At 24.0% G+C, this 25,061-nt stretch overlaps 6 protein-coding genes across 11 annotated transcripts; 3 read left to right on the top strand and 3 right to left on the bottom strand.

Moving 5' to 3' along the window:
* The first annotated feature begins 152 nt into the window (after nt 1–152).
* Nucleotides 153–4,074, top strand: LOC122847540 (sucrase-isomaltase, intestinal-like). Its single transcript, XM_044145306.1, has 10 exons — nt 153–183; nt 386–691; nt 765–950; nt 1,025–1,344; nt 1,729–2,127; nt 2,194–2,475; nt 2,536–2,816; nt 3,043–3,311; nt 3,496–3,677; nt 3,745–4,074. The coding sequence occupies exons 1-10, from the start codon at nt 153–155 to the stop codon at nt 4,054–4,056; spliced, it is 2,568 nt and encodes an 855-aa protein (XP_044001241.1). The 3' UTR covers nt 4,057–4,074.
* Nucleotides 4,075–5,475: 1,401 nt separating this feature from the next.
* On the top strand, nt 5,476–8,693 carry LOC122860309 (gonadotropin-releasing hormone II receptor-like). 2 transcript variants are annotated; one of them, XM_044164060.1, is made up of 9 exons: nt 5,476–5,728; nt 6,218–6,339; nt 6,423–6,528; nt 7,031–7,235; nt 7,338–7,478; nt 7,548–7,596; nt 7,690–7,910; nt 8,117–8,191; nt 8,298–8,693. In XM_044164060.1, exons 1-9 carry the CDS (start codon nt 5,477–5,479, stop codon nt 8,408–8,410), a joined length of 1,284 nt encoding a protein of 427 aa, XP_044019995.1. In that variant the 5' UTR covers nt 5,476; the 3' UTR covers nt 8,411–8,693. The 2 variants fall into 2 exon arrangements, with proteins under 2 accessions (XP_044019995.1, XP_044019997.1); XM_044164062.1 differs by lacking the exon at nt 8,117–8,191 and having other exon boundaries at nt 8,298–8,410.
* LOC122860311 (very-long-chain 3-oxoacyl-CoA reductase-like) lies at nt 8,170–9,943 on the bottom strand. Its single transcript, XM_044164065.1, has 3 exons — nt 9,444–9,943; nt 9,022–9,365; nt 8,170–8,954 (listed from the first exon to the last, which is right to left on the bottom strand). Exons 1-3 carry the CDS (start codon nt 9,801–9,803, stop codon nt 8,720–8,722), a joined length of 939 nt encoding a protein of 312 aa, XP_044020000.1. The 5' UTR covers nt 9,804–9,943; the 3' UTR covers nt 8,170–8,719.
* Nucleotides 9,940–12,652, bottom strand: LOC122860310 (very-long-chain 3-oxoacyl-CoA reductase-like). 2 transcript variants are annotated; one of them, XM_044164064.1, is made up of 4 exons: nt 12,399–12,652; nt 11,362–11,740; nt 10,952–11,295; nt 9,940–10,866 (listed from the first exon to the last, which is right to left on the bottom strand). In XM_044164064.1, exons 2-4 carry the CDS (start codon nt 11,734–11,736, stop codon nt 10,599–10,601), a joined length of 987 nt encoding a protein of 328 aa, XP_044019999.1. In that variant the 5' UTR covers nt 11,737–11,740; nt 12,399–12,652; the 3' UTR covers nt 9,940–10,598. The 2 variants fall into 2 exon arrangements, with proteins under 2 accessions (XP_044019999.1, XP_044019998.1); XM_044164063.1 differs by lacking the exon at nt 12,399–12,652 and adding an exon at nt 11,815–11,957.
* Nucleotides 12,653–14,518: 1,866 nt separating this feature from the next.
* LOC122860308 (probable serine/threonine-protein kinase kinX) lies at nt 14,519–18,801 on the bottom strand. Its single transcript, XM_044164059.1, has 2 exons — nt 18,437–18,801; nt 14,519–18,352 (listed from the first exon to the last, which is right to left on the bottom strand). Exons 1-2 carry the CDS (start codon nt 18,596–18,598, stop codon nt 14,618–14,620), a joined length of 3,897 nt encoding a protein of 1,298 aa, XP_044019994.1. The 5' UTR covers nt 18,599–18,801; the 3' UTR covers nt 14,519–14,617.
* A 320-nt stretch (nt 18,802–19,121) lies between these two features.
* On the top strand, nt 19,122–23,234 carry LOC122860306 (putative uncharacterized protein DDB_G0292292). 4 transcript variants are annotated; one of them, XR_006374439.1, is made up of 7 exons: nt 19,489–19,663; nt 20,109–20,257; nt 20,611–20,857; nt 20,945–22,170; nt 22,237–22,541; nt 22,621–22,843; nt 22,937–23,234. XR_006374439.1 is itself a non-coding variant. In XM_044164058.1 (6 exons), the coding sequence occupies exons 1-6, from the start codon at nt 19,600–19,602 to the stop codon at nt 22,688–22,690; spliced, it is 2,052 nt and encodes a 683-aa protein (XP_044019993.1). In that variant the 5' UTR covers nt 19,122–19,599; the 3' UTR covers nt 22,691–23,234. The 4 variants fall into 4 exon arrangements, 3 of the variants coding, with proteins under 3 accessions (XP_044019993.1, XP_044019992.1, XP_044019991.1); XM_044164058.1 differs by having other exon boundaries at nt 19,122–19,663; nt 20,954–22,170; nt 22,621–23,234; XM_044164057.1 differs by having other exon boundaries at nt 22,624–23,234.
* Nucleotides 23,235–25,061: the final 1,827 nt, after the last annotated feature.

Genomic DNA, 25,061 nt, shown 5'->3' with positions numbered 1-25,061 from the left:
GATAAGAATCATAATGACTATTAATATCGTCTTGTACTTTTAACTTTAAATATTGCAAAAACAGTGTCAATACGTGTTGTTTTAAAACAAAATTAAAATTACATTTAACAATATAATTAAAAAAAAAAAAAAAAATGATACGTAGAACAAAAATGGATAAATTTCTTGAAGCTGAAAACACAGGTAATTATTTTTAATTATTATAAAAAAAAAATTTGATCTATATCATTTGTAGAAAAAAGTAATTAAAAAATGTCCAAGAGTTTTAATGTTAATTAACAATAAAAATAATTATTATTATCATTATCGTTGGTAATTATTTTTAATGATATATTTTCCTGTAATTTATATAAAATTTAATAAATAATTATACAAATATTTATAGTACATTTAAAGGATGAAATATTATTATCACCAATAACGAAATATTTACTACCAACTCTTGTCCTTGGAATGATTTTAATATCCAGTGTTTATGTGACAATGCTAGTGGTCAATTCGAGTGATGACAATTGGATTTCATCATGTGAAATTCAATCAACTTACTATGTAAATTGTTTACCTGGTAAAAAATCAAATTACGAGATGTGTATTTCAATTGGATGTTGCTGGAGTGATGTATTATCTTTCTGTTATCATTCAAACCCTTCAAGTCATGGTTACACTCAATTGTCATCAGATGAAATTTACAGTAAGTCTTGTAATAAAATTAATCTACTATTTTTTTTTGTAATAATATTTTTTTATCAATCAAAATAATCAAGCACTAAAACCAAGAAAAAAAATTAGTCCACTTGGCAGTAAAAATCGTCAACAAGTGTTTTTTAATACATCAAGAATTAATGAAAATCATTTCAAATTTTCATTCAATACAAATGCAACAATTGAAGAAAAAAAATTCATTAATATGAATTATAAATTAAATGAAAATTTAAAAAATACAGAAATTGGTAAGAAAAAATTTTAATAATTTAATTAAAAAATATATAAATTTTTTATACTTTATTATATTAATTTTTTAAAGGTTCATCATCAAATCTATCAATTGTAATAAATAATCCTGAATTTTCTATAACTGTTTATGAAAATAATAATTCAATAAATATTCCAATATTTACAACGTCAAAAGGACCACTAATATTGACTGATAATTACTGGGAAATGACATTATTATTAGGTGAGATTGTCAGTATTTATGGATTGAATAGACTTGAATTAAATGGAACAACATCATGGAACTATGACACTGGTAGTGGTAACTACATACCAGCCTTTGTGGGAATTAATTCTAAGGGTTTTGGAATTGGTTGTGTCATTGATTATCTTGGTCCTCTTGAATCAGAGGTATAACAATTTAAATATTCAAAAAAACTTCATCCACAACTCAATATTTTATTTCTCCGTAAAAAATAATTATACAAAAATGTTTTTTACAATTAAAATTAATTTTTTTATTACAAAAAAGTAATATATATTTTACACAGAAAATTTTGTTAATTAAATTTAATATTTTTCTTTTGATAAAAGTAAAATTTAATATAGAAAATATTTTTTTTAATTTGACATTATTACATTGAGATTTTTCTTTTCGAAATTATTTTTAATGGAAAAATAATTTTATAATTAAATAAAAAAAAAACCATTTACTTGTTGCAAGTAGTTTTTATTTTTTTTTTTAAATTGTTTTATTAGTTACATATAATTATTTGTATATTATTTCACAAAAAGGTACTGGATAAATCAAATTTAATTATCCTGAGAGGCATGTCATTACCGGATGTAATTAATTTACATGTTTTCATTGAAATAACACCACTAGATGTGGTAAAACAGATGAGCAAACTTACAAAACAATTAAATCCATCAAAAGTCACAAAACAAGAGTCAAAATTTGAACTCGGTTTACACGTGTGTCCTGATAATAATAAAAACATACAAAATGACATTGAAACAACAATATTAAATATGAATAATTACAACGTTCCATGGAATAGTCATTGTGTTAATAGTAAATTTTATCAAACACTAGATGAAACAATGAACAAACAAGAAGCTGAAATATTAAAAAATACAAGTGACAAGTTAATAAAAATAAATAAAATTGTCATACCTCATCTTTCACCCTTGGTAAAGTTTGAAAATTTAAATTTCCAACATAAACATGTTATAATATTTGATTAAACTTCTACACAGGTTTCATCAAGTGGCAAATTACTTCAGCAACTTTCAAACATGTCACTATTACTTTTAGAAAATTCAATGTATTTAAAAAAATTTTATGTTGGTATGTATAATAATGATAATATTATTTATCCAAATTGGTTTGATGATAAAACACTTGTTGTTTATGAAAATTATTTATTGAATTATTTGAATATATTTAAACAACCGAATTTTATTTACGTTGAAAATTCATGGCCAATTGATGAAACAAATTATACTTTTGATTTTAAAAATTTCGATTATATGCCAAAGGTAATAGTTATTAATTAATTAATTAATTTTGATATGTAATTTGAAACTTTTTGTGAATAGAATTTAGCGAAACAAATGACAAATGGAACAATTCCACCTGGATTACTATCATCAACTTCGAAATATCATTATCAACATCACAATGAATATTCTATGAAATTTATAAATTTTATAAATAAATATACTATTGGAAGAAAAATAATGAAACAAAATAATATAATTGGATGGACTGGTTTACGTGAAACTATTATTCATGGAGTTGGTTGTGGTTTTGTTGGGCAACTTCCACAACCGATATACATATGTGGAATATTTCAAACACCCGCTGAATTGTGTACCAGGTAGTTTCATTGTATTTCATATAAAATTATAATATCAAATATTTGCTTGAAATTCAATAAAATTTAATTTTATATTCCAATAAAATATGGCTTCTATTATTTCTATAAAATTGAAAAGTAAAATTTATATTTAACTATAAAATGTAAAATTCTTTTCAATATTTTTATGAACAAAAAAAAAATTAAATTCAATTAATTTATAATAATAATTAGTATTATTTTAAAGATGGTATGCAGCAGCAGTTGTATTTCCATATATTATAGCAATTCCAGAAAATTTACCAGGTGGTAATTGGTTAAACAAAGGAACATCAAAATATGCAAGTAAACTTCTTCAATTTCGTCATAGTTTTTTGACCTATAAAAATACACTGATACATGAATATAATTCATATGGACAACCAGTACTTGCACCAACATTTATCCATTATCCACTTGAAGAATTCACAAGCCATGCATTGGATCAATTTATGTGGGGTGAAAGTATACTCGTGGGTAAGAAATACAATGTTTTTTAAATTTTTTATTCAATTTTTTTTTAGTTCAAGATTATATTTCTTTTCAAGAAATTTTCCTTCGTATGATGAAACATTAATTTTGACTGACAACGTATTATATTCACAGTATTATATTCATAACTTTCTAGAGATTTAAAAAAAAAAATTGATAATGGTTTCAGGTCTTGTTATAACACCAGGAATAATGCAAGTCAAAATGCATATACCTGGTAACTTGTCATGGAGACATTTACAAGATGGTCTTGAAGTTCAACCAACAAAAGAAAATTCAATTTCCATTGTTGCGCTGGAGAGTGAACTAATAACTCTCGTTCGTCCTGGTTATATTGTTCCACTTGAAAAGGTTATTTAAATTATTATATATTTTATAATATCAAAAATATATTGATTATATTTATTATTATCATCAGGAATTATCAGGCACATCAACAGTTAAAAATTCTTTGATATTAAAAGCAAATTTAGCTTGTATTACTGATGGAAATAACTTTGCTAATGGAAAAATTGGATACGCTGTTGATACATTTTTATATATAAATTTTAAAAACAACAACTTTACTATAAGCAATATTATTAATACCAAAAAACAAGCATGCATTGATTCATCAACACTACCAACAGTAATTCACTCTTTTGAAATTCTTGGTGATAATATTTTTGAAGTTGACATTGATATTTGTCAAATTATTCATGATAATTACAGTGTATTATTAAATAAATGATTTAAATTTATTTATAAATGTTGCTTTTTAATTGTAAATTTAATTATTTATATGAAAAATTTTAATAGTTATATTTTCTATTAAAAAACAATTATAATTTAGTATTTGAAATTTTTTTTTTTTGCTGGTTTAACTCTTTGATAATGGAAAATTATTTTATATTGATGAATAATTAATTTAATTGTTAAAAGATAATATATTCTAGATGAAAAATAAAATTTATCAAATAATTTTTTTTTCACGTATATTGGTAAATGCATTTTTATGTCTTGCGCAAATCGTTTATATAAATTTTCCTTGATATTCACATTCACACCGGTGACTCCACTAAGATAGGAGCTAAAAATGCATTGTGTTTTTTAAAAAAATTTTATTATACATTAATGCGATGTATAAATAATAAAGAAAAAAAAAAATTTTCTAAATAAAAATTAACAATTGATAAAGCTTTTTTAAATGAATGAAAAATATATTTTTTGTGTTGATTAAAAAATTTTTAAAGGTTTTGAAAAAAAATTATAAAATCAGTGGTGATGAATAAATATTTCAATTGAATATTTTACATTATATTTAAAAATGTTAAATGTTAAAAATTTGATAACTATAAAAATTAAAATTTTTGTTAATTAAGTGTTGTTATAAATTTAATTTACATTGTCAAAAATATCAATTAAAATAAGTGGAATAACAAAATGAATATGGATATCAATGCAATGTGAGTATAAAGAAACAATTTAAATTAATTCCACTTGATTTTTTCACGTTGATATCAACAAATTAAAAACTTTTATGAATAGAATTTCATTTATTTCAAAAATCTTGATCTCTGCTATTTTAAATCTTCATTAATCAATTCAAAAAGTGAAAAGAAATTATAATAATTAAATCATATTTGTTCTTATCGGTTATTCAATTTTTCACTCAAATAAAAATTGAATAAAATCAGATAAAAATATATAATAGCTTCATAAAAATATAATAAAATTTTTAAAATTATCAATAATATTAAGATCAATAAAATCCAAATAATTTCTATAATTTCCAATTTTTTTTTTAAATAGTAAATACAGTACTTATACGTAAATAATTATTAAAAAGTACAAGATAAGTATTTCATTTATTATTTGAAAAAAAAAAAAAAGGAAAATCAACGTTTGAATTAATTTATTGAAAATAAAATAATTATATTTAAATAGCGATAAATAATTTAAACTTTTCGAAAATACCTCTCAACACTAACTACTACTTTTTTTCATTGTTCAAATATTTTGTAAACAATAGAGTGTCAATAGAAACAATTACCCTTTGATAGCTATTAAATGTAAAATTAATTAATTTATCGAAATAACACTGTTTGACTTATGTCAATCAACACGATCAGTATATATAAATGGATTTTAATTAATTTCACAGGAGTACAATGACAACAAATATAAACAATATAGATGTTGCACCTGCAAATGCAACACTACCACCAAGCTTGACATTTACAAATCATTCTCTTACAGTTGTTATAATATATTGTATGTGTTTTATCATTGCTGCTGTTGGTAATTTAACTGTATTTGTAACATTGTCAAGAGGAAGATATAGAAAATCACGTATATCATTGATGATTTGTCATTTGTCCGCTGCTGATTTAGTTGTTACATTTATCATGATTCCAGTTGAGGTAAAATTATCATTTATTTATTACTATCACATGTGCATGACATAATTTTAATTTAAAATTATTTTTATATTTTAGTTATAATTAAAATATAATCCAGATAATTATATTATTTTTATGTCGAGGAGAGAAAATTGCAATCACTTGAAATAATATCGATTTTCTCAATTTTAATTTCTAAATTTAAAATACAGACAAAATTATTTATCATCTATCTCGAGGACAATGAACTTTTTAATCAAATTAAAATTGTCACTCACTTGGATAGCTTATTAGCCAGTATCAATAATAGATTTTTCATTTTTATTTTTAATCAATATATTTTAATTTTTATGATGTTATAGAAAAATGAATTTTTAGAGTATTTTATTTTTTTCTTTATCATTATTCATTATTATTTTTATTTGAACAAATATTTAAATTGAATTTATATAATTCATAAAAGATTAAATTGATTGTTTTAATTGTTTAATGAAAAAATATTATCGACAGGTGAGTTGGCGTCTTACAGTACAATGGGTCGCTGGAAATATTGCTTGTAAAGTATTTTCATTTCTTCGTGCATTTGGTCTTTATTTATCAAGTAATATCCTCGTCTGTGTTTCATTAGACAGGTAAACATATATAGAGTATATAAATTTTTTAACTATAATTTTTAAAAATTTAATTAAAGCATTATTGAATTTTTTTTTAATAGATATTTTGCTGTTCTTCATCCACTAAGAGTTACAGATGCAAAAAGACGCGGTAAAATTATGCTAACGATTGCTTGGATAAGTAGTGTTATTTATGCAACACCACAGGTAACTTTTTTTTTTATATGCAAAAATAAACACTGAATTTAATTTTTTTTTATAATATTTCAATAATTAAATTTCACCCTCAAATTAAATATCCATTTTATTATTTAAAAAAGAATTTTATTTTATAGATAATTAAATTATATAAAAATATTTTTCCAATAAACTAGAACAGGAATTTTTTATGCTATTAATAAAGTATTTTTAACGTATTTTCAAATAAAATTCCAATGGTTAATTTAATAAAAAATTAAATTAAAAATATAATGAAAATAAGATTTGAAAAATAATAAATATTCCAAGTGTTATTTCAACAATTAAACTGAATTTTTATTTCTCATTAATTTTAATCGAGTGTTATTCATATTGATCCAGTAAAAATATTTTTAAAAAATAAAGAGAATGATAAAAATTATTTTATACATAATATAATTTTTAATATTTTCAAAGTAAATAAATATTTTATTTGTTTATTTTGTTGATATTAAATTTTGTTTTTTTTCAGTATTTTATTTTTCATGTATCAACACATCCAGAATTTCCAAATTTTCATCAATGTGTCACGTTCGAATCATTGGATAAAAAATCAGAAAATTTATATGCAATATTTTGTGTATTAGCAATGTATTTTATTCCATTGATAATTATTTGTTGGGCTTATACAAAAATATTATGTGAAATAACCAGCAAAAGTCGTGGTCTTGATCAAGGTATAATTATTTTTTAAAAATATATTTATCAATTGTAAGAAAGCTAGTATTATTCAATAATACAATTAAATTTAATTAATAAAAAAAAAATTGAATTTCTAGTTATTCCAAAGTCAAACAGCAGTAACACTTGTGATAGCACTGGAACCAGTACCACTGGCAGTAGAATGAGACTGAGAAGATCAGACATGAGTTGCATTGAACGAGCAAGAAGTAGAACCCTCAAAATGACAATAACAATTGGTAAATAAAAATATAATTATTTTATAAATTTAAATAATACAATTAACTAATTAAAATGAAAAAAAAAAGTTGCTGTATTTATTCTCTGCTGGACACCATATGTTGGAATGTTACTTTGGTAAAAAAAAAAAAAAACATAAAAATAAATAGATGTTTCTTTAACTACTTTTAATTATTCATTTAATAATATATTTTGTTTATTTAATTAAAGGTACACAATTGATCGTCCAAGTGCTGAAAAAGTTGATTCAAGAATACAAGAATTTTTATTTTTGATGGCTGTTAGTAATTCATGTGCAAATCCACTTGTTTATGGAAGTTATGCTATTGATTTTCGTAAAGAATGCTGTAGATGTTTTTTACCATATCCAACAGCATCATCATCAAGAAGAATGGAAGGAGCTTATGAGCTTGCTAATCGTAATGCAAATGGTAATTTATTTTTACGAAATTTAAGAACAAAGCTGGCGCCCGGGACAATCATGTAAATTCGAACAAAATTATTTTAAATAATTCAAATTTCAATGATAATTTACAGTATATATTTTTATATACATGTATATTTTATTATAATGAAAATGATTTTAATTTTAAAATTTTTAATTCGACGAAAAAAGTGCGTTATATATTTGTTACAGGAGGAATGATTCGTGTTAAAAAAAACCCGGGCGTCAGCTCAGTTATATGTGCTGTTATTCCTGATATTCTTAAAGGTTTGTTAAATTTAAAATTCAATGTACACTTTTTTTAATTAACAATTAGATTATTCTACTTGAATTTAGCCTTAAAAATTAATTACTATTTTCAATTATTTTACAGGTAAAGATAGTAAAAGTACACAGTATTCTGGTACTGCACTGTTACCAATGAACTCAGACAGACAAAGAATATCAGAGAGTTTATCTTCAAAAAAATCACTAACTGTTGTATAATATTAATTTTAAAAAATAATTAATGTACTTTTTTTACAATATAGAAAAAAAAAAAGAAACAAAAATGTTTAATGTTTCAAATATTGTGAGTGTGAATTTGAATGCAATTTGATAAAAAAAAATTGATGCTCACGTCCGGTTACGTGTGTTCACAAAAATTCATGAATTAAAGATTTTATAATAAAAAAAAAAAAAAAAAAAGAATAAATAAATGTTTACATATCAGTATTGATCTTTGAACTGAAAACCAATTTTTAAATAAATTACTTCATTTTATACTAAATTTATGGCAATTAAATTTTATTTTTTTTAGTTTAATTTACTATGTTTTTGTTTTATTTTTAATAATGTACGATTACGAATATTAATTGCTATTTTAGAAGCAAACCAAACTGCAATTTTTTCACAAATATAATTGAGGCTATCAAAAATTCCAACTATGAGATAGTGTGGTAAATATCCAGTTGTTCTTGATTCGATTCCAACTGTTTTTAAACAAGCATTAACAAATATTTTTGGTGTTGGTGCCATCCATGTTCCTTGTCTGAGTTAATGAAAATAATTATTAAAATTAAACAATAATAATTTAATAAATATATGAAAAATTTTACTTCTTTTTAATCATTTTTGTTGCAACTGGGCCAGGAAGCACACACTGTACAGTAACACCATGTGGTGCTGCTTCAGCAGCAAGATCAGCACTTAATTTATCAACGAATGCTTTACTTGCAGCATACACTGATAAATATGGACTTGGTATTGCAGCAGACGTTGAGCTAATATTAATAACAACACCTTTTTTTCTTTTCACCATACCTGGTAAAATTATTTTTGTGATAAAAGTCGTAGCAGCAATATTAACTTGCAACAAGTTTGCAATTAATTCTTCGGACACATTATTAAATGTCTCGAGAAGATTATAACCAACTCCTGCATTATTAACAAGTACTCCAATCTTGAAAAAACAAAATCAACAAAATTATTTATCAATAAAACAATGTCTAATTAATAAAAATAATAATATAAAATTTACCTCAAGTTTGTCAATTGCTTTGGCTATTTTATCATAGACTTGTTGACCTTCAGTCAAATCAGCTTCAACAATTTTAGTTGATACTCCATATGCTGCTTTAATTTCAGTTGATACATTTTCAAGTTTTTCCAATGATCTTGATACCAGCACAATGTCAAGACCTTTTGCAGCAAGTGCTTCAGCAAATGCTTTACCAATACCATCAGTTGCACCAGTTACAACAGCCCACCTACCTTGGGTTGCAACATCAAGACCAAGACCAATTGATGGTGCTATTAATTTTTTCCAAATAAATACAGACAAATGTATTATTATTCGTAACTTAATTGTTACAATAATCATCCAACATAAGAATGACATTTTTTCCTTTTCTTTCGAGTCGTTATTAACAATAAAAAGCCACAGTAACAAAGAGATTAAAACAAGAACAATTCGAGTCCAACAGTGTTTGCCAGTTTGATAAATGACAATGTTCACCACTGATATTTGTCCATTGAAAATAAGTCGACTGTTAATTTAGCTGAGAATATTCATTTATAAAATATATTAATAATTAATGAACTCGTTGAATACAAGTGCTGATTGTCGTAAATATTTCATGTAGAAAAACTGCGTCATGTTGCATAAAAAAATAATAAATAAATGCTGATTTATACAATTTATAAATTGACATAATTATAATATCTTTTCTTAACAATATACTAAAAATTAAAAATAAATTTAAAAAAAAAAAAATACAAAAAACATGTATGTTTATTGAAAAATAAAAATATAAAATTTATTTCATATTTTTATACAATACACAAACTAGTATATATATTTGAGCAATATGATACTGCTGATTAAAATAATCATTATAATTTGATACCACGGCAATGAATTAAAGATTGATATGAAAAATTTAAAAAATTTTTTAAATGCCACGTCAACGTGGATCTATTGACCTTTGTACTGTATCACATGATTTTAAATAAATTACTTTTGTTAAATAATTTTTTTTTTTTCAAATCAATTTAAACAATTTTATTAAAATTATTAAACACTTATTATTATTATCAATGGTTAAATATTTCCATGACACAAACTTGAACAAAAAAAGAAATTAATCAAAAGAAAATTGTAATTTACTGAAAGAAAAAAAATCCACTATAATTATCACTCAATTGGAATTTCTTTTTTACTTGATGATTTACCAAGATCATCATCATTTTTATCTTTTTTTCTCAATGCACGACCACGAATATTAAGCATTGTTCTTGCAACAAGCCATATTGCACCTTTTTCACAAAGACATTTTAAACCATTGACAAATCCAATGATAAGACAATGTGGTGGATATCCAGTTGTTCTTGATTCAATTCCAACAGTTTTTAAACAAGCCTCAACAAATTTTTCAGGTGTTGGTGCCATCCATGTTGCTTTTCTTAAATAAATAATTAAATTTACATACATTAATTTATTGATAAATATATAAATAAAAATTGAGGAAAATAAGAAATTATTTTTACTTTATTTTGGACATTTTTGTTGCAACTGGACCAGGAAGTACACACTGTACAGTAACACCTCTTGGTGCTGCTTCAGCAGCAAGATCAGCACTTAATTTATCAACAAATGCTTTACTTGCAGCATATACTGATAAATATGGACTTGGTATTGCAGCAGATGTTGAGCTAATATTAATAACAACACCTTTTTTTCTTTCCATCATGCCTGGTAAAACAGCACGTGTTACACCAGTTGTACCAGCAACATTTAATTGTAATATTCTTGCAATTAATTCTTCTGATATACTTGTAAACATTTCTGGATGATCATAACTTGTACCAGCATTATTAATAAGTACACCAACCTTGAAGAAAAAAAAAACCAACAAAATTATTTATCAATAAAACAATGGCTAATTAATAAATTCTACCTCAAGTTCTTCAACTGCTTTGGCTATTTTAGCATAGACTGGTTGACCTTCAGTCAAATCAGCTTCAACAATTTTAGTTGATACTCCATATGCTGCTTTTATTTCAGTTGATACATTTTCAAGTTTTTCTAATGATCTTGATACCAACACAATGTCAAGACCTTTTGCAGCAAGTGCTTCAGCAAATGCTTTACCAAGACCATCAGTTGAACCAGTTACAACAGCCCATTTGCCTTGTGTTGCAACATCAATTCCAAGACCCATTGATGGTGCTATTAATTTTTTCCATGTTAATACAGCAATACGAATTAACATTCGCAAACCAACTGCTGCAACAATTACTATTGCAAGCTTTTCCCAGCATGTTAATGCCATTTTTCTATAAAAATTAAATAATATTTTATAATATATATATTTTTATTATCAAATATGTATCTATAAATAAAAATTTACCAAAGATTAAAATAGAAATTAACACGACAACAGTTTAACGAAGACTGTGACGAGGACAAAGGTGTTTTATGATAACAATGTTATCAGTCTGGTCATCGTGAACAAACTTACACGTTGACCAACGATGTTTAACGATTTAAAACGAATTGATTATTTAATGTTAATTTATTATTCGATAATATATTCTATTTACTCACCAATAGTTCAAGTGTAATCAAACATTTTAATCAAGTTTTTTTTATCTATAATTTTCTATTTTTTTTTTTTTTTCTAATTATAATTTATAATTTAAAAAAAAAAATTAAAATAAAAAAGTGGAAAACAAAATTATATGTTACATTTAAAGTAGCTTGTTTTTTTACATATCACAGAATAAAGAAAAAATTTAATTATTCTTTTAAAATCAATAATGCTATTTTTTTTTTTTTTTTGTAGAAAAACTTGCTAGTAATTTTATTCTTTATATAAAAAAAAAAAAAAAAAAATGTATATCGATGTTGTGAATAATTATAACAAGTATCTACGTAATATATTTTTAAAAAACAATTTATCATTATTAAAAAAAAATAATATCTATAACTTACATGTCAATCACATCAGTTATTCCAGAATCGAAATTTCTCTTGTAGAAATACTTAGAAATGTAAAGAAATATTATATAAAAAAAAAAAATTCAAATATGATATAATTATATTTTCAAACACAAAATATAATAATATTATTTTTGATAAAATAAATATTATTGTCTGTATGAATGTTATGTTTTAACTAAACTCCATGTTAACCCACCACCCAGACGATGGTAGAACACGCGGTCGATTGCTTCACGTCAACGGTTTACTAGCGCGCGCGCAATGTCATGGTTAAATTTATCCCCACTAAAATACATACCATATACATTTATCCATATATATTTTATAAAAGCCTTTCCTTACTTTTATTATATATTTTTTTTTACCTGTCATATACCTATCTACCTCTTTCTTTGGCACACTTATCAGCCTGGTTTCTTCAACTCAGTCACTGGCTTCTTCAACACGATCAACATACTGCTGATACCACCACAATAACAAAACTAGGCTATTTTATAAACAACAATTTAAATTGCTATTTTATCATCATCATTATTATTATATTTAATTGTTTGGTAAAAAAAAAAAAAAAACAAAGCTTATAATTTATTTTTTTCTATCATTACTTGCAACATTTACAAATTTCGATATTTTAGCTTGTTTTTATTAAATTCAAATTTCATTTATATAATTTATTTAATCGTTTTAATTTTTTATTATTTATTATACTTTCAAACTGGTTATATACTTTCACTATATTTTTTAAATAATAAATAATTGAAAATTAAAAAATAATATGAAATTTTCCAATTTTTCATGATTTTTTTTTCATTTTGTTGTGGTTTTTGTTTACTGGTGGATGTGAGGTATTTGCTGATGGATTTTTTTGAAAAATATAAAATTATTATTTAAACTGTGTAGCATGTATCAGTGTGCTCATTAAACTCCAATGATTTCCTTGGTCTTGAATTGCCTCGAGGGAGTAGGTCAATATCTTCGATGGAATCCTTTCGTTTTTCGACTGGTACCGTTGTTATTTTTATTTTTATATTATACAAAATACATATCGTGTTTATATTTAAATTAATTAATCAGCTTATCGTTTCTTATTTTATCAAATTTGCATTAAATATTTTTTTTTTTTATTTTTTTTTTTTTGCAATAAACTTTTCATATTTTTTAAAAATACATTTTTTTAATTTCTATAGAAATCGGGAGATATCTGCTAAAGATCTTGTCTCAGCCTTAAATAAAAACAAAAAATTAAAAAAAATTAAATAAACAAATAATGTTTATTTTTTAATAAACAATAATTAAATTTTTATATTTTTACTCACTAATGGTGAAAGCATTAAGAATATAATAAAATAATTGAAAAAAAAACAAAAAAATAAAATTAAAAAATAAAACTCCACACATGGATGATAATGAGAAAATAAATAATAAAAAAAAAAAAATAATAACAACAAAATAAATAATACAAAAACCAGTAAAAATTTAATTTTGTAGATTTTTTTTTTTTTATTTAATTTCCTCTAAATTATACGTTGATGTAATCAATACTAATTATTTTTTCAATTGATTTTTTTTAATCAGGAAAAACCCATGTTATTTAGTCAATTAAAATTAAATGTATTTTTCCATTATTTTTTATTGATACAATTTTCATATTACAGTAGAAAAAAAAATTTTTTTCAATATATTTTTCTCTAATTTTCATTCAAAACAAACAACTCGAGGTAATTTTGTAATTAAATAAATTTTGATGAATCAGCATATCACAATGATGAATAAGGTAAAAAAAAAAAAATAATAAATTTATGATTATGTTTGAGGTGTTTTATGATTCTCATTTAAAATGATAGGATTAGCTTAATGTTGATATAAAAATTTAATTATAAATGATACATAAAAATAACTTTGTAAATAATAAAAAAAAAAAAAAAAAAACTTTTGCTTTCTCCAATATATTCCATTACACGATTTAATACATTCAAGAAACAAGATCAACCAATGGAAATACAAAATTTAATTTCTGTCTGATAGAAAGCAGAGCTCACATTCTGCAAATTGCTGATCAATAAAAAATATAAAATAAACCAACAGTATTCAATTTTTAAGGTAAACAATTCCAAGATAAATTTAACATTTTAATTTTAAAAATTGTTTATTTATTTATTATAAAAACTTTCTCTATTGTTTGGAAAAAAAAAATATAATTTTCAAAGAAATTAATTCCATAAATCAGTTGTTTTAATTTCACGTTCTTTAATTTCATATTCTGGATAATTTAATTGGCCAGTTTTAACAACTTCTCGTCCAGCTAACATGACACGATTATGATTTGCTTGATTGATATAATCAATATGAAAACGACGATATAATAATGCTTCATTTTGTACTTTTTTTGTCCAGTCATTCCATTGACTACGTGTTGTTGGATTGTTACTTATTTCAACAGCTTCTTCAACAACTTTTTGTAACCATGTACTCCAACATTCTGCCATGTTTAAAATATTATCTATCCATTTACCCGTTTCACGTAATTCAAATGATTCAACTTGTCCTGGATTATTTTTAATAAATAATAATTCAGACTCAGTTAATAAATTACGTAAAAATATTGCTATTTTACCAGATAATACATCAAGCATATTTTCAATATTATTTGTTAATTTATCTGGTGTTTCAGCTTTAACAATATTTTCTAATTTTTTATATATTGCTGCGTGTAAACGATCTATTACTGGATCATCAACATTATTATTTTTTTGCTTTGTTTCAATTAAATTATCAAATGTATCAAATAATTTTAAAAAATTTAAAAATGGCACATCTGTTTTAAATATTTTTGCAAAATCTGTTATTGATTTTTTTTGTTGATTATTTTTATCAGAAAATTCATTAAAAGATAAAATTTTATTATCATTATTATGTTTATTATTATTTAAATTAATATTTGAATTTTTTATTATTGATTTATATTTTATTTTTTCGGGTTTTAATTTTGTATAAGTTATTTCTTGTAATTTTTCATTAATATTTTCTGGAGTTGAATGATCATTTAATTTATTTGCTATTTCAGATGATTGTAAAAATTCAGGTTTTGTTTTTATTGAATTATTATTTTGTTGTTTTAATTTATCAGAATTAATATTCGATATTTTTGGTTCAATGATTTTTGTTTGTTGTAATTCTTGATTGTATTTAGCTGATTCATCATCAATATTTTCTGATTTTATTTGTGATAATATTGGAACTGATGAATCAGGATTTTTATTGATATTTTGATTATCAATTTTTTCTGATTTTATGTTAGACAATGTTGGTGCCTTTGAGACAGGCTCTTGTTGGATCTGTTGACTGGTCAATTCAGGTAGGTCTTGTTTTATTTTCTCAGATTTTATTTGTGACTGTGGTGGTGGTGATTGATTTAATTCAGCTTCTTGTTTGATGTCTTGATGAACCAATTGAGATAATTCTTTTTTAACTTGTCCTGGTTTTATTAATTCAGGCTGACTGTGTTCAACTTTTTCTGACTTTATTTGGACCACTGGTTTTTTTTCTAAGCTAAGCTCTTGCATTATATCTTGCTCCATTACATCTGATAGTTCTTTCTTAATTTGTTCTGGTTTTATTAATTCAGGTGGACTGTGTTCAACTTTTTCTGATTTTACTTGGGCTACTGGTATTTTAGCCAAGCCAGGTTCTTGCTTGATATCTTGACTCGCCACATCTGATAATTCTTCCTTAATTTGTCCTGGTTTTATTAATTCAGGTGGACTGTCTTCAGCTTTTTCTGTTTTTATTTGAGCCACTGGTATTTTTTCCAAGCCAGGCTCCTGCTTAATATCTTGCTGCACCACATCTGATAATTCTTGTTTAATTTGTTCTGGCTTTATCAACGCAGACTGACTGTATTCAACTTTTTCTGATTTTATTTGGACCAGTGGTATTTTTTCCAAGCCAGGCTCTTGCTTGATGCCTTGATTCACCATTCCAGATAATTCTTGTTTAATTTTTTCAGGCCCCACTGATCCCATCGACTCGTCTTTAATTTTTTCAGATTTTATCTGGGACAATGACACTCCCATCAAGCCTGGTTCTTGCTTAATATCCTGAATAATCGACTCGGGTAATTCTTCTTTAATTTTTTCAGCTTTAATTTGAGAAACAGATAATTCATTTAAATCAGGTTCTTGTTTAATACCTTGTACAACTGGTAAATCATTTTCAATTTTTTTTTCTGATTTTATTTTGGTCGACAGTGGATCATCAAGTATCTCTTGGTCTTTTTCTTTTTTTATTTCAGACTCTTTTAGTAAACCAGGTTCTTCTTTAACAGACACATCAAGCTTTTCCAATTTTACTGGAGTCACTGGCTCAAGCCTCCCTGACACTCCATTCTCATCATTCTCTGGACCATCCTCAATTGTAATTGTCTCATACACTTTTGGTTCTTGAGGAATTTCTTCAACACTATCTGATCGACTAATACGTAAACTTTCCTCCATTGTTTTTTCATCTGATCCAATTTCTTCAGACTCATCAACAAATTTAATTTTTTTCGATGAAACCTCAGATTTATTATCTTGTTTAATGTTATTTTTTTCTCCTGCATCATCATTTGCTTCTTCTCCTTTTTTTTCATCAGGTGTTTTTTCCTCAGCAGGTTTAGATTCTTCATTTTCATTAGGTTGAGAGTCTGGGGCTGTTTGTCCAGGTGATGATGCTTCGCTCTGGGTAGCTCCAGCTCCACCAACATCGTCATTATCATCATCCTTTTTTGGTTCTTCTTTAATATTTAATTTATTATAAGAGTCTCCAACCTGGCTTTTTTCTTTTTCTTTATCTTTATCTTTATCATCAACTTTATCTTTTATTTCATCATTAATTTCTTCTTTAACTTCAGCTTTAATTAAATCTTTTATTTCATCTTTAACTTCAGCTTTAATCGAATCTTTTATTTCATCTTTAACTTCATCTTTAATTGAATCTTTTATTTCATCTTTAATTTTATTATTTCTCAGCTCTTTTTCTTTTCTCAATTTAGCCAATACTTCAGGACGAGGCTCCATAATAATTTCAACTTCTGAATCATCATCATCACTATCATCATCACTCTCATCATCAATTGCATTTTTTCTTTCTTCACATTCTTTTTCTAATTCTTCTTTATGTGCTTCACCAACTTCAAATAAAACACCAGCAATCCATGATGCAATAATATCTGATAAAAATTTCATTTGTTGTGTAACTCTATCACCATCATCAATAACTTGATACTCTAAAACATTTTCCAAACGTTTTATAATAACATCACTAATATCACTAAATTCTTCTCTTGGAATTTGTGATTCCCATTGTAAAATACTTTTAACAAATGCATTTGCCATTGTATACTGATAATTAACAGCTTTTTCATCAAATTGTGGTGTAACTGATACTGACGATGTTGATGGTTGTATAAAATAATCATTTTTATTTATTTTATCACTTGTACAATGTATTTTACTTTGATTTTTTTCATTTTTAATTTTTTTTTTTAATTTCTTTTTATCACGAATTAAATTTTCAGCTTGTTCTGGTGTTAAACACGTTTTAGTTTCAATAATTTGAATTAATTTATCAATTAATTCTGGTGGTAATACTGCTCCACGATCTTCAAGTGTTGCTAACATTCTATTACGTGGTGGTAATGCAAGCTGATTCATTCTTGCTGATACTGGACGTAATGGTCTATCAATTATTTTTATCTGACGTGGTTGTGATGGACATTTTTTACTTGGTCTTGATAATAAATTGTACCATTCATTTTTTGTCAAACAATGACGTGGTATTGGACGTATTTTTTTTATTGTACATGGTTTTTCATATATTATTACTTTTCCAGTTTTTTTACGCTTTGTTTCAATACGATTTTTCCATTTTGAATCACAACATTCTTCCTTGGTTTTTATTTTTTTCTAAATTAAATTAATTTTACATTTAAAAAATCATACTTTATTCATGTTGTGTTTTTTTTTATCATTTAAAATTAAATTACTCACTTTTTGTTTCAATTCTTTTGGACATCTATTATGTGTTGTTGGTTTTAAGCTAAATGGTTGACGTGGTTTACTTGACTCTTCATCAATTTCACCTTTAACAACTTCATCAACAACTGGTGTTGCTTTTTGCACATCAATTGGCTCATCTTCATTATCCTCCATTTTTTTATATAAATAAACTAATAAATACTACAAATTTTTTTTCGTTACTCAACACAAAAATATACATATATCAAAATATTAAATTTTTATAATTTCTAAACACAGATATTATTTATATTCCACATGGTTTTATTCTCAACGTTAATTTTTTTTTCTTTTTTTTTTCTTATTTCATTTTTTTTTTTTTTACTTTCTGTCTTTAGTTTATTTATATTTATTTTATTATTATCACAATTATGTTTGTTATTGTCGAAGAGAAATCTGTTTAAATCAAAAAACAAAAATTAAAGTTATCATCAGTTGATAACTATTAATTCCCACAATTTTAAAAAAAAATTTAAAAACCCGAAGTTAAAAATATACAAAAAAAAAATTGATTTTTACATTTTAATAATAAATCAATCAATGTGTAATTTAATGTAATTTAATGCAAATATAGCTAATTAATATCATTAAAGAATCCAAAAGATGGCGATGCAGATGAAAATCCAGAGAGAGGCCAGAAGCAGCAGCAGCATCAGCATCAGCCCCAGTTTTTAATAAATCGATCATTTCAGAGTTTTTATATAGCAAGAGGGTCTTTTGCAAAGCTCCATGTATGTGTGATCTCATTCAAGTGATAAAAGAAAATATTAAAACTGCTCTAGGATACCCTGGACCAAAAAAAAAAGTAAAAAAAAAAAACCAATGATGATGAAATTATCACAATTAAAATAATATAATTATCCTAAAAATGTGTAATAATAAAAGTGCAAGTGAAATATAATTTCATAATTATAATTTACAAGTGAAAAAAAAAAAATATACTCTTAATTATAAAAATAAATAATAATTCTTTTTTTTTTTTAAATATAAACTGTGTTAAAAATACATAAAATAATCAATATTAAGGAAAAAAAAATATTAAAATTAAAAATGAATATTAGTTATAATAATTATTAAATAATGAGTAATTAAGGTGATTAATATTTGACAAATTATAATGAGATAACGAACCGAGAATGAGATACAAAAGTGGTGACCTCCTCGGTTATGCAGTCCTTATGCTCACTTTGCATCTCAATGGTAAATTTTTTATTAATTTTTATTTTTAAATTATTATTTTATAAATTGATAAATGTATTTTATATTATTCATAATTTTATAGGCATTTTATAAATCAGGATTATTTTGATTGATTGATTAGAGACCTCAATTCAGAGTGTCTATTGAAACTAGGCCATTAAGCTCACTTCAATGAGCTTTTTTTTTTTTTTTATTTTATTTCTTTTTATCCTGTTGAACAGTATATTTGTTGTGATGATTTATTTTTTTTTTTATTTATATTTTTTACTTGTTTATCCTTGTAATCCATAATGTTCTGTGATTTTATTTTTTATTTTTTTTCATGATTGAGTTTGTTTTAGGTTTTTTGTTGGCAATTTTTTTGTATGTTGATTTGTAAAATTTAGATTTTTTTTGATAATTTATTGTTTATTATTTTGTTTAATTATTTTTTGATAATTAACAGGTCGAGTCGAGGGTGGAGGTGTCTGCAAAGATTCCCAGGGACATACATACAATACTGGATTTTTGTACATTCCAGAGCCTTGTACTGTTTGTGTTTGTGACAATGGCAGTCCAAAGTGGTGTAAAGCTGTTATATGCACTCTATCACAGGTAAATATTGACTCTAAAAAAATTAAAAATAAATGAAAATTTTCATAAGAAAAATAATAAAAATAATTTTAATAAATTAAAAACAATAATATTTGATAATTTTAGCATGTGACTTGATAAAATATAAATAAATGTTCTCGAATGTTTTCATGATAAATTTAATCTTTATTTAAAAATAAGAAAATATATAAATTTCATGTGATTAAATAGTAAATTACGACGTAAACATTGATAGCAATGATCATTAAAGTAACCCTCTATAAAATTATACCATAAAATTGATAATTTAAAAAAGAAAAAAAAAACAACACAAATGATAAAAAAAAAATTGTTTAACATCTGTTGAATTTTAGAAACCAATGCCAAAACAAGATTGTAAATCATTTAGAATTGATGGTACACCATGCTGTGAATTTATTTGTCTTGATGATACCTTGTCATCTGGTACAAATGATAAATCAGATGGTATTGAAAATTCATCAGAAACAAGTGCAAATTATGATTTAGGATTACGTCTTGTTGCCAGTTGTTTTACAGCAATATTATCATTGAGTTTATTATTTTTTCTTATTCATCGTTTACGTCAACGTAAAATACGAGGTAAATAATAATATAATAACTAGCTAATAGAAAATTTAAATAAATATAATAAACACTTGTTGTATAACAATTATAAAAATAAATTAGTATGTGTAGCAGGTAGACAAAATCGTCAATTGACTGATGATCAACGTACACTTGGAAATATGGGATACCTTGAACGTGGTGGTTTACCTCATGGTGTACAAATGGATGATCTAGCATGTGGTGGTGGTTATCCATTATGGAAACCACCAGGTAATTATTTTCCACGTGGTGAAGCACCACCACCATATGAAGAAGCTGTTGCTGCAGCACGTGCTGAACAAGCATTATTATCAATGCAACAACCACATGCAACATTATCACCATTAAATTTACAAAATACATATTTAACAACACATACAATACATCCAACAGTAACACTTGTAACTGGTATGCAAAATACATTAACAGCAAATTCACCAACACCATCAAATCATATACCAAGTCCATCATCATCATCATCATGTGGTACAAGTCGTCAATTGAGTCAAATTAATTCACACTGTCATCAACAACAAAATCATCAACAAATACAACAAATTGATAATAATAGTTTATCAAGTGGTGGTGTTGTTGGTGTTGCTGGTGGTGGTGGTGTTGGTGTTGCTGGTGGTACAAGTGGTTACTATAACAATACAATTGTTAATACAAATTACAATGTTGGCACAAGTACATATGAAAATTTACCAGGACCTATAACACTATCAAACATAGCACCACAACAACAACAACATACAAATGTTAATAATCACTTTAATAATATAAATAATAATACAAATAATAATAGTAATAATAATATTACAAATAATACAAACAACAAAAATAATAATAATTTAAATAATAATAGTAATAATAATATAAATAATAATACAAATAATTGTCATCAATTACAATCAACAATATCAAATAATATAAATACTAAAAATTATCATACAACATTACCAAGACAAGGTTCAGCATTTACAATATCAACAAATACTGGTATATCAACACATCGTACAATACCACGTACACTTGCAACAAGTAATCATTTACGTATACGACGTGATTTATTGATAAATCAATCAGTATTATGTGATACAAAAAAAATTAATAATATAACATCGACAATTAATAAATTACCAAATTCAGCACCACCAATTGTAACATCATCAAATAAATTATTACAAAAAAAATTTAACATTGAAACATTGAAAGATTTTAAATTTAATCATTCAATTAATAAAAATGATGATGCATATTGTAAAATTGAAGCTGGACCGAGTAATATTAATTCAGCAATTAAAAAGGTAATTTTATTTAGTTTTTTTTTTTGTTGTTTTGATGTTATTTGTTTTGTTTTATTTTGTTTTTAGCCAACACCATTGATATCACGTGCTGGAACAAATCAAGATGAAAGTTTCGATTCGGTAACTTGTCATTGTAGTATGCAAGCATTACCAACAATGCATGATGATGCTGATGATTATCGTAGTGAATGTGAAAATTGTAAAAGTGCAACTGGATCACGTTATTATTTAGATAATGAAGATGAATTGGTGACATCACCACATGAAACAATGACGTTACATAGAAGACCTGAAGAAACAACAACAAGTGTTACACCACAATATTACAGAACTTCATTGACACTTCCAACAAGTACTCGTCAACGTACAAGGTAATAATTATTATTAAAAAATTAATTAACATTAAAATTAAAGTATTTATTTGATATTTTTTTGATTTTTTAATTCAAGAAGTACTGGTGGAAGAAATTGGTTCAATTCAATGCCTGAAAGTTCAACAGAATCTTCTGATGATGATTGATAACTCTGAAAGTCTTCATTAGTTGCAGAATTTAAAATAAATTTATGAAAAAAAAAATAAACTATTATAAGATAAAACTTGCAATTCGAAATTCGAAATATTAAAATAAATAATTTTAATAAAATCATCATGATTTTACAACCAATATCATAAGTGAGTGCCAAATTGATTTATTATTAGTAAATTTTAATTTCATTTAAGCTTTTTTTAAATATAATAAATATAGTCAATTTTTTTTTATTGTAGAAATTTTTTTGTTTGGGTAAATTTGGCAAATGCAATTGTGTGATTTTTAAGTGGGTAAATATAAAAAAATCCTGTAGAATCTCTGGGACCTGATTTAAATCATTTTAATTATTAAAAAAAAAAAATAATTAAACGTCGTCAAGAATAATTCTTATAAATATTATATCCATCTATTTTTATTTTTTTTTTTGATAGATTAATTGTTTGAATTTCACGACGAGAATAGGACGTCTAGTCATGCGTTAACGAAACAAATATAAATTTAAAAAAAAAAAACATAATTACTGTGCAAATCAAATAACGTGATTCCAGTGTAATAATAGCGCACAAAAAAATAAATAAAAAATTAACTGAATATTGGAAAATAAAAAAAGAATCAATGAGTTTCTTTATCGATGACTTGAAATTAAATAACAACTTGACTTTATACAATTATACTTAAAAAATTTAATCATTTTAAAAATGATTAAAATCGAATATCATAGATTAATAAATAAATGTTTAGATATCAGTAATAATTTACATCTCCACTTGCAATTAACAATAAAAAAAAAATAAAAATAATAGTTATCATTAGTGTAATAAAAATTCAGCTATAGAATATTCAAAAAAAAAAATGATTTTGCATAGATGACCCTTAATAGATCCAATAAAATATCATCTAAAAAATTCGTTGTATTGAATTTTAAATTCTTAATTATCACCATCAACGAATAAAAACTAAAAAAAAAAAAATAAAACTGAAAATGTATAATGTCCTTTTCGAGTCTTAAATACTATTGCACCTAAATAATTAAATTGCAATTAAATAAAAAAAAAAAACAGTATTATTATTTATAATAATCATATATGAATTAATAATAATTTAAAAATTATTGTGTGGTCTTAAAAATAATAACGAAATATTTTCATTTGCTCATTAAACTATGTTAAAATTATTTAAAATATAATTATTAATTATTGACCACCCATTATTAAGACCAAAAACATGGGTCAACTTAAATATACATTTTTACAATTCAAATTGAAAAAACCACCAAATAAATAAACCAAAAATTTAAAAAAAAAAACCAAACCAGTGGCTAGTGATGTTTCGCCAATTTCTTCACGAAATAATAATAATAATAATGATAATTATGTGACAAAAAAAAAAACAAATATTAAACAATAATTATGTGTTCGCTGGGAGTACACTTAAACTATAAAATTATGTTGTTGATCGTTTTATATTTATTATTAAAAAAAAATATTTAACCGCATTTTAATCAAGCAAAATATTCATCGATAAAAAAAAATTTTTTATATCCATCTTGTTTATTTTTAATTATTAATTTAATTTATTAATTTTTTTAATTTTATTTTTTATTGATAATTTAATATTGTATATCAATTTATTTATAATTAATTAGGTATTTATAATTTGTAATTAAATAGGCCAAGGTTTTTACTCTGTATTTCGATAAAGAAATTCTACTTGTGACATTCTATGTAATCTAATTTTTATCATTAATTATTATTATTAGAACATATGAAAATGATATAAGGGTATATAGTTAATATATAAATTAAATAATTTAAAAAATGAATTAATATTTAAAAAAAAAAAAAACGAAGCACTGTAATATTTATTTATTATTATAAAATAATTAAATTATTATCGTTATGTGATTATGTATGATTGGATGTTGAATGAAATAATAATTAAAAAATAAAATTGTTAAATTAAATAATAAAAATATACAAATGTTTATAAGACAAGTTGTCTCATGGATATTTTAAAAAAATTAAAAACAACTACTCTTCTAATTGACCATGAGAATAAAACTTGATTGAGCGAAAAAAAAAATAATAATTTTAAAATTTGTCAATCAATTATGATTTTTTTTTCAGTTCATTTTTTGAATATTGAATACTACAAATTAGAGTTGACTATGTGATTATTATTTGTAATAATAATATGTATTAGAAAAACTAAAAAAAAAAAAACATACACACATTGACTTTGTTATTTAAATGTATTATTGTTTTTAGCCTCTCATCTGTGTCTAAAAAAAAATATTTTGGCTGCAAGTTGAAAAAAAAATTTCAAAAAATGTATGATAAAATTAACTGTAGAAATAAAAAT

The sequence above is a fragment of the Aphidius gifuensis genome, linkage group LG1 (assembly GCF_014905175.1).
Source record: "Aphidius gifuensis isolate YNYX2018 linkage group LG1, ASM1490517v1, whole genome shotgun sequence".
NCBI classification, from domain to species: domain Eukaryota; kingdom Metazoa; phylum Arthropoda; class Insecta; order Hymenoptera; family Braconidae; genus Aphidius; species Aphidius gifuensis.
The sequence above is the reverse complement of the archived record's forward strand: the minus strand, read 5'-3'. Positions and strand labels throughout refer to the sequence as shown.

What these genes read in the sequence shown, in the direction of transcription:
- LOC122860308 (XM_044164059.1), bottom strand. Translation starts at nt 18,598, where the DNA reads ATGGAGGATAATGAAGATGAGCCAATTGATGTGCAAAAAGCAACACCA. An exon ending in CAAAAGAATTGAAACAAAAA is followed by an intron (nt 18,353 to 18,436) that starts GTGAGTAATTTA and finishes AATTTAATTTAG; the next exon opens with AAAAAAATAAAAACCAAGGA.
- LOC122860306 (XM_044164056.1), top strand. Translation starts at nt 19,600, where the DNA reads ATGAGATACAAAAGTGGTGACCTCCTCGGTTATGCAGTCCTTATGCTC. An exon ending in TTATATGCACTCTATCACAG is followed by an intron (nt 20,258 to 20,610) that starts GTAAATATTGAC and finishes GTTGAATTTTAG; the next exon opens with AAACCAATGCCAAAACAAGA. An exon ending in TTAATTCAGCAATTAAAAAG is followed by an intron (nt 22,171 to 22,236) that starts GTAATTTTATTT and finishes TTTTGTTTTTAG; the next exon opens with CCAACACCATTGATATCACG.
- LOC122860311 (XM_044164065.1), bottom strand. Translation starts at nt 9,803, where the DNA reads ATGTCATTCTTATGTTGGATGATTATTGTAACAATTAAGTTACGAATA. An exon ending in AAGCAATTGACAAACTTGAG is followed by an intron (nt 9,366 to 9,443) that starts GTAAATTTTATA and finishes TGTTTTTTCAAG; the next exon opens with ATTGGAGTACTTGTTAATAA. An exon ending in ACAAAAATGATTAAAAAGAA is followed by an intron (nt 8,955 to 9,021) that starts GTAAAATTTTTC and finishes TCATTAACTCAG; the next exon opens with ACAAGGAACATGGATGGCAC.
- LOC122860309 (XM_044164060.1), top strand. Translation starts at nt 5,477, where the DNA reads ATGACAACAAATATAAACAATATAGATGTTGCACCTGCAAATGCAACA. An exon ending in TTATTTATGCAACACCACAG is followed by an intron (nt 6,529 to 7,030) that starts GTAACTTTTTTT and finishes GTTTTTTTTCAG; the next exon opens with TATTTTATTTTTCATGTATC. An exon ending in TGCTAATCGTAATGCAAATG is followed by an intron (nt 7,911 to 8,116) that starts GTAATTTATTTT and finishes TATTTGTTACAG; the next exon opens with GAGGAATGATTCGTGTTAAA.
- LOC122847540 (XM_044145306.1), top strand. Translation starts at nt 153, where the DNA reads ATGGATAAATTTCTTGAAGCTGAAAACACAG. An exon ending in TCTTGAAGCTGAAAACACAG is followed by an intron (nt 184 to 385) that starts GTAATTATTTTT and finishes AAATATTTATAG; the next exon opens with TACATTTAAAGGATGAAATA. An exon ending in GTCATCAGATGAAATTTACA is followed by an intron (nt 692 to 764) that starts GTAAGTCTTGTA and finishes AAAATAATCAAG; the next exon opens with CACTAAAACCAAGAAAAAAA.
- LOC122860310 (XM_044164064.1), bottom strand. Translation starts at nt 11,736, where the DNA reads ATGGCATTAACATGCTGGGAAAAGCTTGCAATAGTAATTGTTGCAGCA. An exon ending in AAGCAGTTGAAGAACTTGAG is followed by an intron (nt 11,296 to 11,361) that starts GTAGAATTTATT and finishes TTTTTCTTCAAG; the next exon opens with GTTGGTGTACTTATTAATAA. An exon ending in ACAAAAATGTCCAAAATAAA is followed by an intron (nt 10,867 to 10,951) that starts GTAAAAATAATT and finishes TATTTATTTAAG; the next exon opens with AAAAGCAACATGGATGGCAC.